The sequence below is a fragment of the Pezoporus occidentalis genome, unplaced genomic scaffold (assembly GCF_034315485.1).
Source record: "Pezoporus occidentalis ecotype Australia unplaced genomic scaffold, CSIRO_AGI_Poc_V1 ctg135, whole genome shotgun sequence".
Classification (NCBI taxonomy): Eukaryota; Metazoa; Chordata; class Aves; order Psittaciformes; family Psittacidae; genus Pezoporus; species Pezoporus occidentalis.
In genome coordinates, this window is record NW_026913157.1 from 4,335,102 (window position 1) to 4,353,258 (window position 18,157).

General features: G+C 43.1%; 1 protein-coding gene across 1 annotated transcript in view; it reads left to right on the forward strand.

The window, feature by feature from the left end:
• Positions 1 to 18,157, forward strand: part of GLG1 (golgi glycoprotein 1) — a 93,348-nt gene that overhangs the window by 62,505 nt on the left and 12,686 nt on the right. Inside the window, exons 8-17 of the mRNA XM_062609252.1 lie at positions 1,795 to 2,009; positions 9,791 to 9,912; positions 10,446 to 10,547; positions 11,699 to 11,852; positions 13,482 to 13,619; positions 14,404 to 14,490; positions 15,161 to 15,223; positions 15,905 to 16,018; positions 16,430 to 16,518; positions 17,383 to 17,500. Coding sequence (XP_062465236.1) covers positions 1,795 to 2,009; positions 9,791 to 9,912; positions 10,446 to 10,547; positions 11,699 to 11,852; positions 13,482 to 13,619; positions 14,404 to 14,490; positions 15,161 to 15,223; positions 15,905 to 16,018; positions 16,430 to 16,518; positions 17,383 to 17,500 — 1,202 coding nt within the window. The remainder of the gene's footprint in view (positions 1 to 1,794; positions 2,010 to 9,790; positions 9,913 to 10,445; positions 10,548 to 11,698; positions 11,853 to 13,481; positions 13,620 to 14,403; positions 14,491 to 15,160; positions 15,224 to 15,904; positions 16,019 to 16,429; positions 16,519 to 17,382; positions 17,501 to 18,157) is intronic.

An 18,157-nucleotide genomic window follows, 5' to 3' on the forward strand; every position in this document is an offset into this window, starting at 1 on the left:
AGAGGTGCAGCTTGCTGGGACCTGGATTTTAAAAGTTTCTCCTGGGCCTTCAGCTTCAACATTCAATTGCAGTCTCCTCCTCCAGGCAATATCCAATCTTTGGTTCAGTGACAAGTTTCCTCATCATGAGGCTATAATCACTGCTGCTGTGAAGATCAGAATAGCTGAGTAAATCTCTGATGCTGAGTGCTGTTGTGTAGACAAGAAGTTTAAAATGCAAAATAGCAAATCCCACTTGGATGTGTAATTGCAAATCCTTCTATTCACCATGAATTCAAGGAGCTTTTTTCCTCCTTTATGTAGTAAGCATTAAATATGCTACTGGGATAAAACATGGAATAGACAACCTGTTTATCATCACTCCTGGGAAGCCTGGGGTACTTAGTCCTCTGCCTCTTGTAAGTAATGTTCTCTCCTTGCACTTCAGCAGTTTGGGTAAATGCCTTACTTTCTCTAACCCGTTTTTTTCCTGTATAGAAGGAAGGTAAGTGTGAGAATATTTTTGTTCATGTAAGTTGGAGATGTCATAACAATAGTGGCTGTCCCAAAGGCATAGGCACTTGGCAGTGCACACATAGGCAGCAGGACCTATGCTAAAGGTTCTCTGAAATTACCAGAAGATGTAAAATGACATGTTACAGCCTCTAATCTGCACTGCAGGGTTGTTTGTTTTTCCCCCCTTGGTGTGCAACTGAGCAGTTCCAGTGAAGCAGCAGGGCTGCATGCTGCAGTGCCTCTGTCACGGGAGGGAAAGGCTGTAACGTCATAAGCAATCTGTACATTTTGAGTTTGAATAACTCATTGCTTCTGATTGATGTGGAAGTGATGTGTCCTGTTTGTGGAAGAGTTGTGGGTGGCTTTTTTTCCCTTCTCCCTGCCGTAGGGCAAGTGTGTTCCTGAATTACATGCAGGAAACTGCTGTTCAGTTATGAATTTCTACTTCAGTTATGAATTTCTACTTCTACAGTGGAGTGGGTTGTCCAACGTGTGGCTTATGTAGAAGCATAGCCTGGGAGGAGCACTTGTTATTCCACACACCAACATGTGTCTGTATTATAATGCCTGGGAGCCCCTGTTGGGATGTAGGACCTCTGTTGCATCGGGCATTGTACACCTATGAATAACTTACGATAGGGGCTAGGAAAAAGGCATAGGAGAAGAGCCAACCTGTTTTGATTAAAAGGAAAACCAAATTGTCTGCATGGAGACAGTAGGAAAGCTTATAGCAGGTCTAAGCATTTATTAAAGCTAGATTTCTGTGCAAACAGTGGGGTAGATAACTCCATATATACTCTTGGTAACATATTCTATTCTGGTTCTTGGCTTCTTGAGAAAGTATTTGCTGTTGCTTTAGAAAACTTTGTCCTCAGAGAAAATGTTCCAACCTGCTGTCCAGACAAACCCCTTGCGCAGTTACACACCAAACTGGTAAGTTACCAAAGGTAATTTCCACTTGAAGAATGAGTCCTTTGAGCACACAGGGAGAAGCTGACCTGCAGCTTCACAAGCAACTCCTGTAGCATGAAATCCAAAATGAGATTCTTCTAATCTTTCAGGAATCCTTTACAAAAGCCATATATTGAATCCATAGACTGGCTATATTTTAGTTAAATGATGGATGCTACACTAACAACTGGTTTAATTCCTAGTGCATCTGGTTTAGCACATTTGTTGCATTCTGGTGTTATCCAGAGTGTGGACATCATCCCTCTTCCTCCAGTGTGATAATACCATTGGTCAAGGAGGCCTATGCTAAGCCTTAATACTGAATCATGGCGTGTTCTCTTGGCTCAGGTCGGCAAGTGAGCAGCGAGTGCCAGGGGGAAATGTTGGACTACCGGCGCATGCTGATGGAAGACTTCTCACTGAGCCCAGAAATCATCCTAAGCTGCCGAGGGGAGATTGAGCACCACTGCTCCGGTCTGCACCGGAAGGGACGCACCCTACATTGCCTGATGAAGGTAGTGAGGGGCGAAAAGGGAAGCGTCGGCCTGAATTGCCAGCAGGCGGTAAGATCTTGGAATCCTAGAATGGTTGGGGTTGGGAGGGATCTTCAAAGCTCATCTAGTCCAATCCCTTGCAATGAGCAGGGACATCTTCAACTGGATCAGGTTTCAGAGGACCACATCCAGCCTACCCTTGAATGTCTCCAGGGATAGGGCATCCACCACCTCTCTGGGCAACTTGGGCCAGTGTTCTACCATTCTCATTGTGCAAAATTTCTTCCTCACATCCAACCTGAATCTCCCTCTTTTAATTTAAAATCATCACCCTTCATCCTGTCACAACACGCCCTGCTAAAAAGTCTCTCCTTATCTTTTTATAGGCACCCTTTAAGAGCTGTAAGGCCACAATCAGGTCTCCCTGGAGTCTTCTCCAGGCAGAACAACTCCAGCTCTCTCAGCCATTCCTCATTGGAGAGGTGCTCCAGCCCTCTGGTCATTTTTGTGTCCCTCCTCTCCACCTTCTCCAACAGGTCCAAGTCTTTCCCATACTGAGGACTCTAGCTTTTCTGTTGCTTCCTGTCTAAGTTGCTTGGTAGAAGCAAATTTGTCTGTTAACGTTTTGTCTTGCAATGCTAAAGGCAGCCTGGCTCTGCTGGGTACCAGTGCATGTTGGAGGCAGTTGAATAACTGTTGTGGTATGAAGTGTAACTTGATATGTAGCAACACATTAGTAAGGGGGAAGGGGGGTTCCCCCTCAAAAAGTATATTTTGAATTGTTTTGCTCTGGATTTTGTACTGGCTCTCCAGTAGTTCTTTTTCCACAGCTCTTAAGTCACGGAATTCTCTCTTTGTTGTAAGATGTAGCAAAACTTGCTTTTTTAATAAGTTTCAAAACATTCCATCTCGTTACCTTTTCCCCTTATGCCCTGTCCTTGGAAGTGCACTAGATCTTGTCAAAACATCTTTCTGTTCAGTTTTATTTTTGCTATTTTGTTAAGCTTAAATGATGGAGATGGGACTTTCAGGCAGGTAGGTGCAATGTACTGCTGCATGTTGTCATCATTGCAGCCACCAGAGGAAATGTTCTTCTCAAAAATACCTTTTTAAAATGGGATAGTTTGTTGGGTTTTTTCAACATCCATTTTAGTTCAAGGGCATCCTGTTTGTAGTCTCTTGAAATTGAAAACAGTTGTTTAGTATTTGTTCAGAACCATTAGTGATTTTTAATGAGATACTGTTTATTTTTTTTGTACTTAATACCTGCTTTTAATAGCCTGTAGCCTGGAAAAGTGACATCAATGCCAAAAATGGCTAGGGAGTGTTAGTGCCCTTGTAGGAATGCGGGGAGATGTATGCTCTTCACCTCCTGCAATACATGGAACCACCATAGTCCATTTTCAGTGACAGTGGTGCTTAAAGCCTGAGCCTAAAACATTGCTGGTTTGTGTATGTAATCAAAGATAAATGAATATCTGTTAAATTTTTGCAAGGCACAGGGTGCTTTTGTGATGGAGCTTATTTCTGCATAAATACCAGGTGTGCTGGTACAGCTGCAGGGCTCAGATTGGTGCAGTTTGAGTCATTTCTGCGGTGTGCATGACTTATGCTGTGCAGTGTTCACGCGAAAGGCTGGATACTTGTTTCTATTTAAATCCAAAATTGAACTTGCTTGCTGCCTCACATCTTGATTATCAATTGCAAATTGTCAGATCATTTCGTTTTAGGAACAAGTTCCTGATCATGAAGTGTGTGTTCAGAACAAGTCAAAAGTCAAGATAGGGAACCCTAAAAGACAGATGAGATTTCACACTTCAGGAGGAAAAGCATGTCTGTAGAAATCTATGGGGTTTATCAGTTCTCTTATACCTAGGCTGCTGCTTTATTTTTGTACAGTAAGTTGATACAATAGCATGGATTGTCCATGAGTCCCCTTCCATGTTAAATGACCTGTGTTCTAGTCTCTGTGCAAAACATAGCAAGTTAGGTGTTGATTTTATAAAATACAATTAGTTTGTCAGTATTTTCATGGGAAGGAGGAAATAGATGATTGCAAGAATAGGCTAAACATTCCAGTGTTCTGGGTTCCTGAGGACTGGCATGATGCTATTGTATAGCTGCCTACAGCTTCTGAGGTACTAAATCATGTATTGTTTGCATTTTTGTATTTAACAGTAATGGCTGCCTCAGCTGTTGCTGGGTTTGTTCTGTTTTGATTTATTGTGTTAGAATGAGCTTCCTGCTCGTAGGATAAGCCCCATATTATTTGTACTATGGATGTACTTCTATGGGGGCGTGCATTTTGTTAAGGAAAAAAATATGAACAGAAGGAGGTACTACTTCTGGAGCATGTTTTCCTGTGTGAAATAAGCTGCTCTTTGCTTTGGGGATGCATATAAAACTTGGATACATTCCAGTCATTAAATGATCTTCTGCAAATATCATTGCTATGCTGTTCTTTGAAGATGGAGATCCTGTGTGGTGCTGTAGGTCATCCAGCAGCAGACATGCAAGTCCGTGGATTTTGTGAGCATCAGCCCTTAAAAAGGTCTGCAGCTGCACTGGCAGTGTCTGGCACCTGTGGAGTTGCTTAGTGCAAGTAATACTTTATACTAGAGGTGCTGGCAGACTGTTTTTGAAATACGTGGGTTTTATGTTGCTCAGGTCTCATCTCTGTTTTTTTTTCTCTTCAGTCCCTTAAGCATGTAAAACTATGATCACTACTAAAAGTGCAGGTATTTCTGCATTCCATTTCTAATACAGCTGATAAATTGATAGTTAATTGTTAATTTATCTGCATATCAGAATAAAGGTTCAGAGGGTTATAAAGTTTATCCAGCTGCTTTTCAGCTTGCAAAGGTTTGTTGGGGGGGAGGGGGGGAAATCCTATAAAGCCTTCACTTTTAGCCCTGGTGCTAAGTTTTCTCCTTTATCCTGCAGGCAGGGCAGTTGAGTTGCTGCTGCACATCTTGCACATGGTTGAGAATCAGGACTGGGAATCATGTAGTAGTGCCCAAAACAGGACAAGGAGAACTGGGAGGTGATCTGGTGTTTCCAAGCTGATGTAGCTGGTGTGCTTTGGCCTCTTCCACTTGGTAGCAACAAAAATACGAGTTGAGATCTTTGGAAGAATCGTGCTTACATAGTGCTCCGATCAGTTTATTTAAGCTGTGTGTGTAAGAAAGTGTCAGGTTTGAGGTTTTATTCATCCATTGGCCCTTAAGGGAGTAATTCCCTTAATGGTACTTGATCCCCTTTTATATGTAAACATCTGACACCAGATGCCATCACTTTATGTGCAGAGTATTGGCTTCTATTGTATGCAGGCTTTGTGTGTATACCAGCAGAACAGATGGATTCTTCTCCCACTGCTCTTATGGAGTTTGTAAAGGACATACCACTTCATAGAATCCCAGACTGGTTTGGGTTGGAAGGAACAGAAATCCTTAACCTGCAGATGAAGCACTCTATAGACAGATAGGAAAAGCCTCATGCTCACAGGCCCTTGTTCTCATGGGTGACTTCAACCACCCTGACATCTGTTGGAAGGATGGTACGGCCCAGCACAAGCAATCCAGGAGGTTCCTCGATTGTGTGGAAGACAACTTCCTTCTGCAAGTAATAGAGGAGCCAACAAGGAGAGGTGCCATGCTTGACCTCGTGCTCACCAACAGGGAAGGGCTGGTGGGAAATGTGACGTTCCAGGGCAGCCTTGGTTGCAGCGATCATGAGATGCTCGAATTTGAGATCCTCAGGACAGTGAGAAGAGCGTGTAGCAAGCTCACTGCCCTGGGCTTCGAAAGAGCAGACTTTGGCCTCTTCAGGAACCTGCTCAGTAAGGTTCCATGGGATATAGCTCTAGAGGGCAGAGGGGTCCAAGACTCTTGGTTGATATTGAAGGATCACCTGCTACAAGCTCAGGAGTGTTGCACCCCAACCAGAAGGAAGTGCAGCAGGAGGGCCAGGAGATCTCCTTGGGTGGATAAGGAGCTCCTGAGGAAAATACAAGTGAAAAAAGAGGCTTATAAAAGGTGGAAGCAAGGACAGGTGGCCTGGGAAGAGTACAGGGATGTTGTCCGGGAAGCTAGGGACCAGGTTAGGAAAGCTAAGGCCCAGTTAGAATTAAACTTGGCTAGGGATGTTAAGGATAACAGGAAGGGATTCTACAGGTACATAGCAAATAAAAAACAGACTAGGGAGAATGTAGGCCCCCTCAGGAAGCTCTCGGGAGAACTGGCTACCCTGGATTTGGAGAAGGCTGAGGTTCTGAATGACTTCTTTGCCTCGGTCTTCACTGGCAAAGGCATTGACCAAACCACCCAAGTCTTGGAATGCAGATGCAGGCACTGTGAGAATGAAGACCTCAGACCCACTGTAGGAGAGGATCTGGTTCGAGACCATCTTAAGAACCCTAACGTACACAAGTCCATGGGACCTGGTGAAATCCATCCGTGGGTCCTGAAGGAGCTGGCAAATGAAGTTGCTAAGCCGCTGGCCATCAGATTTGAGAAATCATGGCAGTCAGGTGAAGTTCCCGATGACTGGAAAAAGGGAAATATAACCCCCATTTTCAAGAAGGGGAAAATGGATGACCCGGGGAATTACAGACCAGTCAGTCTCACCTCTGTGCCTGGCAAAATCTTGGAGCAGATTCTCCTGGAAGGCATGCTAAGGCACATGGAAAACAACAAAGTGCTTGGTGACAGCCAGCATGGCTTCACTGAGGGGAAATCCTGCCTGACCAATTTGGTGGCCTTCTATGATGGGGCTATGATGGGGCTACAGAACTGATGGACAGGGGTAGAGCAGTTGATGTCATCTGCATGGACTTGTGTAAAGCATTCGACACTGTCCCACACGACATCCTTGTCTTTAAATTGGAGTGACATCAATTTGATGGATGGACCACTGGGTGGATAAAGAACTGGCTGGATGGCCCTACGCAAAGAGTTGTGGTCAATGGCTCAATGTCCAGCTGGGATCCCTGGTGTCCCTCAGGGATCGGTGTTGGGACCGGTCTTGTTCAACATCTTTGTCACTGACATGGACAGTGGGATTGAGTGCGCCCTCAGCAAGTTTGCCAATGACACCAAGCTGTGTGGTTTGGTTGATACCCTGGAGGGAAGGAATGCCATCCAGAGGGACCTCGACACACTTGTGAGGTGGGCTGATGCCAACCTCGTGAAGTTTAACCATGCCAAGTGCAAGGTCCTACACCTGGGTGGGAGCAATCCCAGGCACAGCTACAGGTTGGGCAGAGAAGAGATTCAGAGCAGCCCTGCGGAGAAGGACTTGGGGGTGTTCGTGAATGAGAAAATGAACATGAGCTGGCTTCAGTGTGCGCTTGCAGCCCAGAAAGCCAAGCGCATCCTGGGCTGCATCAAAAGGGGCGTGACCAGCAGGTCAAAGGAGGTGATCCTGCCCCTGTACTCTGCTCTCGTGAGACCTCACCTGGAGTATTGTGCACAGTTCTGGTGTCCTCAACATAAAAAGGACATGGAACTGTTGGAACAAGTCCAGAGGAGGGCCACGAGGATGATCAGGGGACTGGAGCACCTCCTGTATGAAGATAGGGTGAGAAAGTTGGGGCTGTTCAGCCTGGAGAAGAGAAGGCTGCGTGGAGACCTCATAGCAGCCTTCCAGTATCTGAAGGGGGCCTATAGGGCTTCTGGGGAGGGACTCTTCATTAGGGACTGTAGTGATAGGACAAGGGGTAACGGGTTAAAACTTAAACAGGAGAAGTTTAGATCGGATCTAAGGAGGAAATTCTTTCCTGTTAGGGTGGTGAGGCACTGGAACGGGTTGCCCAGGGAGGCTGTGCATGCTCCATCCCTGTGTCGTGGTTTAAACCCAGTCAGGTAACTCGTTCACTCACTCCCCCCCTTTCTTTCCCTCCCCCTGCTCCCGGAGGGACGGAGAGGAGAATCAAAAAGAATGCAACTCCCACGGGTTGAGATAAGAACAGTTTAGTAACTAAGGTATAACACAGATCACTACTGCTACCACCAATGATAATAATGATAAAGGAAATAACAAGGGAAGAGAATACAACACCTCAGCACCAGCCGACCGATAACTTGTCCCCCCTCAGCCCGACCAAGCACCAACCGATACCTCCTCCAACCCTGCAGTCTCCCAGCCCTTCCGGCTAACTCCCAGTTACCTCCTGGACATGACGTGCTGTGGTGTGGAATACCTCTTTGGTCAGTTTGGGTCAGGTGTCCTGTCTCTGCTTCCTCCTGGCTCCCCCTCCTCCCTGGCAGAGCATGAGGCTCACAAAGTCCTTGGCCAAACCAAAACATCATTGTTATCAGCTCTGTTCCCGAGCTGAAAGTCAAAACACTGCACTACACCAGCTACCAAGAAGGGGAAAAATGACTGCTACTGCTGAACCCAGGACACCCTGGCAGTGTTCAAGACCAGGTTGGACGAGGCCTTAGGTAATATGGTTTAGTGTGAGGTGTCCCTGCCCATGGCAGGAGGGTTGGAACTTGATGATATTAAGGTTCTTTCCAACCCTAACTATTCTATGATTCTGTGAAATCAAGTGTGTCAAGATGTTAACAGTGTAGACTATTTGATGCTAAGCAAGCTCTGTCTTAGTTTTGGTTTTTGTTGGTTTAGGGTTTGTTGTGTTTTTTTGTTTGTTTGTTTAGTTTTGGGGTTTTTTTTTTTTTTGCTCCAAATTTGTCAGCTACAAATGTTTTCTTGTCAAATGATGGTACCAGCCTGCCCTGTGTCAGTCTTTGGGAATTGACAGCTAAGTGGCAGATGAAATGGGGTTGACTTATGCACCAGAAAACTATAGATTGAGATTTACCTGAATTCCCTTCCCCTCTCCTAGTAGGTATCTCCCAAACCGATGTTTGGATGCCAGGGACTTTGAAACTTGGTGCTCTGGATGCTAAATTAGGTTTCCTTAATAATAAGACACAGTTATTTTTCTGAAGCTTCAATCAGAATAACTGTTTTGCAACTAGAAAAGCCTTGATGAAACTGTTCACACTGTATTTACCTGCACAGCTGAAAGTTTTTGGAAGTCACAAAGGGAGGGCTGCTGGGATGTCACAGCCTCAAGTTGGCAACCTGCTCTGTAAATCTTCGGAAAGTGTTTGTTTTCATCTTTCATTTATACCGTTACTTCTCTTAAGTCGATAAAACCTGATGCCCTGCTCTTAATTTACATATATATATATATGCATATATATAAATAAAAAAATAATGGTGTACTATAGACCAAATTGTGGTTGACCTCATTTCCAAAAGCTTGAGCAAGCATCCCTGGGGAAATGCTACTTCTTGTGGCAGCAGAACAGGACCTTTTATCCAGTATTTCAATAAAATTTTTGTGATCTCTCCAGGCAATTAAAAAAACTGTTTTAAGGTTTGTTTGTAGTTAGACAGCTGGTCTTTAAAGATTAATTTGGGTTTCAGTTGTAGATAGTTTCCATTAAAATACGATGAAGTTTGATACCATCAGCCTTATGGGATGAAGTTACCACCAAAGCATAAGATGGATAAAAAATACAATATTCATATTTTACCAGGTCTGTTTTGTAAATCAGTATGTAGGTAGTCCAGGTTTACAGTTGACCTTCAGCATGCAACTGGTCTCATGCGGTGTTCCTGGGCTACTTTATAATGGTAATTAGGGTTCAGCAGTGCTGGACTCCCGTGTCTGGCAATCGAGTTAGCAGCACAAGCACTTCAAATAAGCAACTGTCAAGCAGAGGCCATACCTGGCAGTGTTGTTATTGGCATAGTATTGCCACGCTGTGAGGTTGCAGGAACTCTTGTTCTGATAATTTTGGTAATTTGTTTTCTTGTCCACAATTTGCTTCTTCCAGCTGCAAACACTGATTCAAGAAACTGACCCTGGCGCAGATTACCGCATTGACAGAGCACTGAACGAAGCCTGCGAGTCAGTGATCCAGACTGCCTGCAAGCACATACGATCTGGAGACCCAATGTAGGTGGCTCTCTGTTACAACAGATTTTGGTTTCTCTTGGGCACCCATGGAGGTTGCGTGGTTCACCAGTATACATACTAAAACTTCTCCAGAACTGATAAGACTCCAAACTAGCAATTCGTACAGGGTTGGAGGTGCAAACCGAGCTCTGTCTTGAGCAATATCACAAAGAGAAGTAACAAGCCATGAAAGGCCAGTTAAGCAAACCCATACTGCAGCATCCGTTGTCTCCTTTATCTTTAGGTCTGATACCTACTGTCTCCTCAGCTAGACTTCATATAAGGTATTGCTTACAATGTTGTGGTACATCAGACTTGCTGAGATAATTAAGCCAATGGAATTTAAGAGGGTACAGATGTGGTATACAGTTGTTTTAGATGTAATCTTTTTGAAGGAAGAGAAAGATCTTCACGGTGTTTCTGCATCTTATCTGTGGCTCATTGGGAAGGCTGATTTGTCAACACCAAGTGTTACAAGGAAGCTCAGTTTGATTATAACAGTCTGTTGCCTAACTGCTTTTTTCTGTTTGCAGGATTCTGTCTTGCCTGATGGAGCACTTGTATACTGAGAAGATGGTAGAGGACTGCGAGCATAGGCTCCTGGAGCTCCAGTATTTCATATCTCGTGACTGGAAGTGAGTATTGTAAAAAAAGATTTATCTTCCCTTGATGCTTGTAGCCTTTGTATGAATTAGTAGTTCCATGGAAAACCATACAGCTTATGCTTGTTCAAAAGAAGACTTTCAAGGATGCCAGGTCTGTAGGGCATTAATGCCTGTCTAGAACAGTAGAAGCAAAAGATGTTTAGAAAGTGTGAAGGCCACTTAAATCAGATACTCACTTGGAAATGATGCAGCCCTAAAAAGTGTCAGGTTTGAGCTCTGACATGCACTGCATCCTTAATTAAAAGAATTCACTCTAGCCGTACTCAAGTTGAAGGTTGTGTTTTATCAGTTTTATCTGCTCTGAGTGCTACAATATGGGACTTAAGAAAACCAAGCTACTAAGTATAATAAAAACCACTGTGTGAAAAGCTCCCTTTCTAAAGTGTTGCAGAAATCCAAAGTATCTGTTTTGGAAATTTGGCAATAGCTCACCTAGCTTTAATGTAGTTAAACATCATCTTAAAATATCTGCACTTGCAGTTTTCTTGTATGCAAAAGCAAGGGATGCTGAGTCTTCAGTGAGCCCAGATCCAGAGCAGACAATAATTTATCTCAGATTTTTATGAAATTGGCTTTTTAAAATGGCAGCAGTACAAAGCACACACAAGTCTTTGCACAATGAAAACATGATACATACCTGCCTTACTGCTACTTTAGGACATCCCATAGGTGATTTCTTTGCTCATGTGTCAGCATTTGGCTGGCAAGCTGCAGAAGAGAATTCTAGATTTAATCTGTAATTAAAGATCTTCCAAAATTTTTTTGCAAGATTAGGGCATTGACTCCAAATGCAGTGACAGGCATTTTGCCACCTGTTGGTTCAGTTGGAATCCTGGACTGGTTTGGTTTGGAAGGGACCTTAAAGTTCATCCAGTTCCAACCCCCTGCCACAGGCAGGATGCCTTCCACTAGAGCAGGTAGCTCCAAGCCCGTCCAGCCTGGCCTTGAGCACTGCCAGGGATGCATCAGCCACAGTTTATCTGGGCAGTTGGGTAGACACTGCTGCTGAATGATGTAGTGGTGTATGAAACTTGAGTGGATTTTTCTGCCTCAGAAGCGTTTAGGAATATGAAAACCGTTAAAGGTTTGAATAAAGTGCTAGTGATAACTTCTCATTGCAGATTGGATACAGTCCTTTACCGCAAGTGTCAGGGAGATGCCTCCCGTCTCTGCCATACCCATGGCTGGAATGAGACTAGTGAGCTGATGCCTCCAGGGGCTGTTTTCTCCTGCTTGTACAGGCATGCGTACCGCACAGAGGAACAGGGAAGGAGGGTAAGTGCTCCACTTCTTCTTTGATAGAGGAGCTGCACATATGTTTGGAAGTTGGACACACTGTGTTAAAACTGCAAGAACTCACAAAAGCTACTTAAAAACATTTACCTGTAGGTCATATTTGCACTGCTTCAGATGCCCAATTTCTGAAGTGTGTTTTCTTGAAGGTGTCTGTTTTGGTAAGGCAAAATAGCCAACATTAACATGTGACAGTTGCCTGCAGGGGAAACCATGTTGACAACAGCTGGTGTATGTCTGTTTAGACATACTGCAAGTCCTCTTCCTTGTCTTTCCAGAGGAATGTGATTACTTGCGGATAGCTAGCATAGCAGCAAAATTGGTTTTATGCAAAGAGGAGTTCCAAACCCAGCTTTCCTAGGCTGTTTCTAATTAAGTTTTGATAGGATTACAATTTCAGATTATACTGCATTATGTTGTTTCTGTTGATACAAAGCATCTTCTCAGTTCTTTGGAGATTATTGTGTGGGTGAATGTGCTTATGCTGGCTTTGAAGAAGACAGTAGGGATCTGACTTGCTGCCCTTCAGTCTGGAGATCCACCATCATCACATTTGTTTGGTTCAGAGCTACTCTCCACAAGTTTGCTGCCCTCTCGTGCCTTTATCAAGGCACTCCCCTGAAAGCTGAGTACCCGTTTCTATTTCTTCTGGCATTGTAGTGTGCCCGGCCCCTAGAAGCTGGTGGGTTTATACAATTTCTTGGCTTACAGATAAATTTCTGCAGCTTGATTAAAAACGTCTTTTGTGGCAGAGGTCAAGTATTGATTGAAAGCATCTTTCTTTAAGGAATCTTTTTTTTAATGCAATTTCTCAGTCTGCTGAGTTGAGACTATTTTAATTTGATTTTATGTTTGTGCTGACCAAAGAAAACAATAGCCACCCTGCAAATTATCTATTAGAGAAGAAAAGGCTTTTGAATGTTTTTTGTTTTTTTTTTCTTGTGGAAAAAAGACTAAGGGAGCAGCTGTCATTTTGAAATTTAGCCTATGAAGACAAGCTCACCCAGTGCTGTTGCACAGACTGTTAGGTGACTTGCAGTGGTTTGCAGTTTTAAATGTATGAGGTTTTCAGCTTCCACCAGTGCATTTGGGTCTGACAAGCACCATACCAGTATCTCTTGATTTTATACAACTGGTTTCTTCCACAGTCTTGCAAATGCTGGCTCTGATGCGCTGCAGTAGGGATTGCTGAGAAGAAATTATAGCTGATCTATCTTGTCTTGCTCTGGGTTTCCCTTTTGGTATTGAGGACATGAACTGTTCTGACTTCTCCAGAATCAGTCTGTGCCTTTGAACCAAGGGGGCACTGCAGCAGATGATCTAGGGACCTGCTTTGACATCTTATTTCAAAAGCAAAGTGAAGGTTTAAGAATATAAAACTTTTTTTTTGTGGAATGAAAGGACCCTTCATCCAAAATAAGTTATTCTTTTGGAGCCTGAATCGCTTGTGGCGGATCCACCAGGCCTGTGTTGAGCATTGTAAGACTTCTGTGCTTTTTTGGGATTGCTGATGGCACTCATGGTCATTCTCAGTACCCTACCTGACAGCATATTGTTTGTATTGTGTGGATTTGAAGACTGTATGCTGAAGGCTCTTTCCCGTCTTTGCAGCTATCACGAGAGTGCAGAGCAGAGGTCCAAAGAATCCTCCATCAGCGTGCCATGGATGTGAAACTTGACCCAGCTCTCCAGGACAAGTGCATGATTGACTTAGGGAAGTGGTGCAGTGAAAAAACAGAGACAGGGCAGGTACTGCACACAGTAGCCCTGCTACTCATGTAGCTGGAAGGGCAAAAAGGGGATAAAGGGTCATCTTCATTAGCTGAGAATATATTAAAAATGAATGCAGTTTAAAACATCTACATTAGAGGTGGGGGTGATACGAAGAAGCTTTGCACCTACCTCATGGCTTCAGTAGGTCAAATGTGTAGTGCAATGAGAAGAGGAAAGGGGATAATTAGCACAAAGGACTTTAATGAAGCAACCCCACCCTGACTCTTACTTGTAACATTCTTATCATAGGCTTGACATTTCCTACATAAACTTTATCCCATTTCCATCTGGCAAATACTGACATGCTTCCTGTGTTTATATAGAACTGAACTAACATTTGCTGCTACTTAACAAAGTTTCAACAAAAACTTCCAAGTAAATTGCTGTTTTCTGGTAGGGAAGGAGCCATTCAACAGCAGACGGTACATCAACAGTACAGCATGCACCATTGTCTGTTTGAAGTGCCCATCATAGGTTGTAGTTTGGGCTAACAAACTATATTAAGGTTAGGCAAAGGGAAAACTATATGTGATATTCTGGAAGTGAAAGCATGTTATACAGCTTTTGAAAACAAGCAATAACATCCTAGACCAACATTCTAAATCACTACTACATTCTGGGAATGCCAGTAGAAGAGTTGGGGTTAAATGAGACTTAGGACTTCACTAGGAGGGGACAGTTTCACATGTATTACAATATTTCAGGCCCACATTTTCAGCTTGGATTCTTGGATCACACACTAAAATGTCTGGTTTTGTAGGAGCTGGAATGCCTTCAGGACCATCTTGATGACTTGGTGTCTGATTGCAGAGACATAGTGGGAAATCTCACTGAGTTGGAGTCTGAGGTGAGTGGTTTTCAGCCTGGGAAAAAGGGAGTAGTTGTTGAGCATGTCTAGTCAAGTGTGTCATTTTGATAGTGATGGGGATAAAAATAAAGTCAGAATTTGCACAAATGCAGCTCTGGGGATCAGACCGACCATCCTTTTTGCTTCATGCAGTGGAAGCTTTCATGGGGGCTCTTGAGAAAGAGAAATGAACAACAGTTCAGGCTCTTAGGCTGGTGTTGTAATTTCTCCTGCTTAAAAAATTGGTTATGGTACCAAAGCTAAGATTTCTTGCACAGATAACCCAGTTACCTTTAGTACAAGTTCAGATATGTCATGAGACTTCATTTCGTGGTCTTGCTTGCTAGTAGTTTAGAGAACCATATTGCAACTTCCCTCCCCTGTGCCCAAAATTTTGCAAGAAATAACTGCCAGGTGCATAATTACAGCTTTCCAGTGAGGTCAGCAGCTTTATTTATTTTATGAAGCTGCATATTTGACTGTCTTGCCCCAAACTGTTCCGTGTATCTCCTAAAATTTGCTGAAAGGTGAATCTGCGTGGATTCATCTGTCCAAGTCCTGTAAACTGGGTTGAGTTTAACTTGTTACCACAGGGTTTGTTTTCTTTTTCTCAGAACTTTTTTTCCTTGTCTGTTCACTGTGAAAATTAAATATTGCATGTTTTCTGCAGGACATTCAAATTGAAGCCTTGCTGATGAGAGCCTGTGAGCCCATTATCCAGACTTTCTGTCATGTGAGTATCTGTGATAGTGTGAATATCTGTGGGGAAATATACTTTGTGGGAGAGGCTGGATTTTTAGTATTAGTTCTTGATGTACTTGCTATGCCTAAAAGTAAAATCAGAAGTAGGCAGTTATAAAAATCTTTAATTGGGAAAGAAAAAAAACCCTAAAATAAAAATTCTTAGTTCCGTCTAGTGCTTCTGCTGTTGTCAGAGCCCTAGCATGAAAGCTAGAGTCTGAACATGAAAATTGCTCTGTGATTGGAAAAATCACTCTTTACAGTGAGTTTAAAACTAATATTTTTTTCCTGCCTGCAAGCACTGTGTTGAGCCACTCCACTTTGTGCAGCTGCAGTTTCAATAGCTCCTTACATTGCTCTAGGATTGAGTAGTTAAATAGCAATGAAGGCACCTAACTGTATTAGTTCATGTAAGCACTGAGTCTGTGCAGGATGTTCTCCTGAATCTAGAGTGTGCATGTGCCTGAGATGGTTCTTTCCTTAACTATATCTATGGATCTAGCCGTTTAGTAGAGTTGGGTGTTACAGCTCTAGGGTGGTCAGTTAATGCTGACAGTAAGCTCACAACAGAGAGTGGGACTGTAAGTTGTGTTGTTTCCTGGTTACTATGGGAGCATAAAAATCATGACTTGTAAGAGTTAACTCATTTTTAAGCCTTTCATCTCTTCTTCAGGAGGTGGCAGATAACCAGATTGATTCTGGGGACCTGATGGAGTGTCTGATCCAGAACAAACACCAGAAGGAAATGAATGAAAAATGTGCAATTGGAGTTACTCATTTCCAGCTGGTAAGCAAAGCTTTTCTCTGCTGTAAGTGGGAGCCTGTTTTGTTTGTTGAGGGTGTTGACAGGAATTTGCTAATTGTGAACCCCCCTCCTGTGTCAAGATTGATTTCCCACTGTATTTAAAGTGCTCTTGTGAATTCAGACAGCTGTGCTTGCATGCCTGATCATAAATGGTCCCTTCTGGGCGAGATTTATTTTCAGGCCTTCCTTCCTCCCTGGCATTGGTAGATAAGGTCCCAAATTCTTAAGCAGTGCAGCATTCCCCTTGCTTTCTCATTAATAAATTGTAGACAAAAGCATTTGCTGGTTGTATGATTCAACAAGCGTTCTTTCAGCAGGACTTCCCATTTGCTTTTTCCTCCAAGTGACCAAAGTGGGGTGTTTGGTTTTTTTCTCCTCATTTCTCTCTTGCAGGTTCAAATGAAAGATTTTAGGTTCTCATACAAGTTTAAAATGGCTTGCAAGGAGGATGTGCTGAAACTTTGTCCCAACATCAAAAAAAAGTATGTAGTACCTGACCAAATAGCTATCTGATTGTATAAATATGTAATAAAGTTACAGGATATTTTATGATAGCACAGAAAGTGCTGGATTTCCCTTAAAGGCTGATTGTTCTGTGCGTTTTCCCTTAATTACTGTGTTCTGAGGATGCTTAAGGTAGAGGCATTGCCTACTTGTTTAAAATTACTTCTGCTTTACTCTTGCATACAAGCCTGTCCTCTTTATTTTTCATGCTCTGAAAATAGCTGACGATTACAGTTAATTGACTGCATGTCCCAAGATGTCTTATATCCTGGCTAGATTATCTTCTAAGGTGTTCTACTGTTGTGCCAGTTGCTGATCTGGGAAGGGAAGATATCCCCTTGTTTTAACTGGTTTATTCATTTCCGTGTAAGGGTTTTTTTAATGGTCTGCTGCAATGATGTAAGACTGAATTGCACCCAAGGTCAACCCTGTTCATGGCTAGCACGACTGTTTTCATTAGACATGCCCTTCCCATAATGCAATAGGATTGCTTTCAGTGCCATCTATGTATACACCTTCATTTATTCCTGAGGTGAAGTAAAGATTTTTTGAAGTGCTCACATGCCTTGAGAGAAGAAGTCTTGCTTTGCAGGAATGTGGTGGGTTTTGAGTATTTTCCTGTTCTCTGATCTAGACTTCAATTAAATAACATCAGATTTAGGTTTTAATTGTGGTCCAGTTACTCTACACATTGCTGTGCATCTGTGCTTACTTATAGCCTGGTACAAGTAATTCATGTTGTATTTGGATTCTTGGGGTGAGCTTCTCTGATTTGGTGGTCCAACACCATTCTTGGCTGATGTGAAAGGTGTATGAGTAAAAAGCTATTTTCTTTTCCACAGGGTGGATGTTGTGATCTGTCTGAGCACAACTGTGCGCAATGATACTTTGCAGGATGCCAAGGAGCACAGGGTCTCTCTGAAGTGCCGCAAACAGCTGCGTGTTGAGGAGCTAGAGATGGTAAACATGCATGAAGCTCTTGATGTGCCTTCTAGCGACATCATTCATTTAAAGCTTCCTGGTTTGTCCACCCTGGGAGAAAGTAAAAAAAAAAAAAGGAAGCTCACTTGTAAGATGTATCTAACTAATTTTTTCTACTCTTTCTACAACAAGAGAATTGCCCTTCACAGTGAAAATAATAGGTGTCTGCTTTAATGCCTTACATACAGTCTCTTGAAGGCTAAGGCAAGCTAAATGTTCTTGGAATTTCAGCTAAAAATTGTTATGTTCAGGGTTAGGTAGCAGTGTGCTACCTAATATACATGCTGATGGCCTGAAAGTCCTCTAGGAGAAAATAATAGCTTCATTTTATAGACTGAGGAAACAAGCACAGATGAAGCCACTCAATTCCAGCTGCTCCAAGTTGCTCAGTGGATAAATAGGAGTAGTATTTGTTCTGGTAGGCAAGGCTGCCTCTCAGCTTCCGGCTGCAGTGCTTACAGCAATAAACTCTTCAGGTCTTTGTCCAGTAGTTACTGTTTGAGTGTTAAAGCTTCACCTTAAGTAGACCCGTACCAGAAGAGGCAGCAGTCTTGCCTTTGTATGGAAGAATTCAAATGTTGGCTGGGCATCACTTAAAAGCAGGAAACTTCACTCACATCCTCCAGATCACCCAAT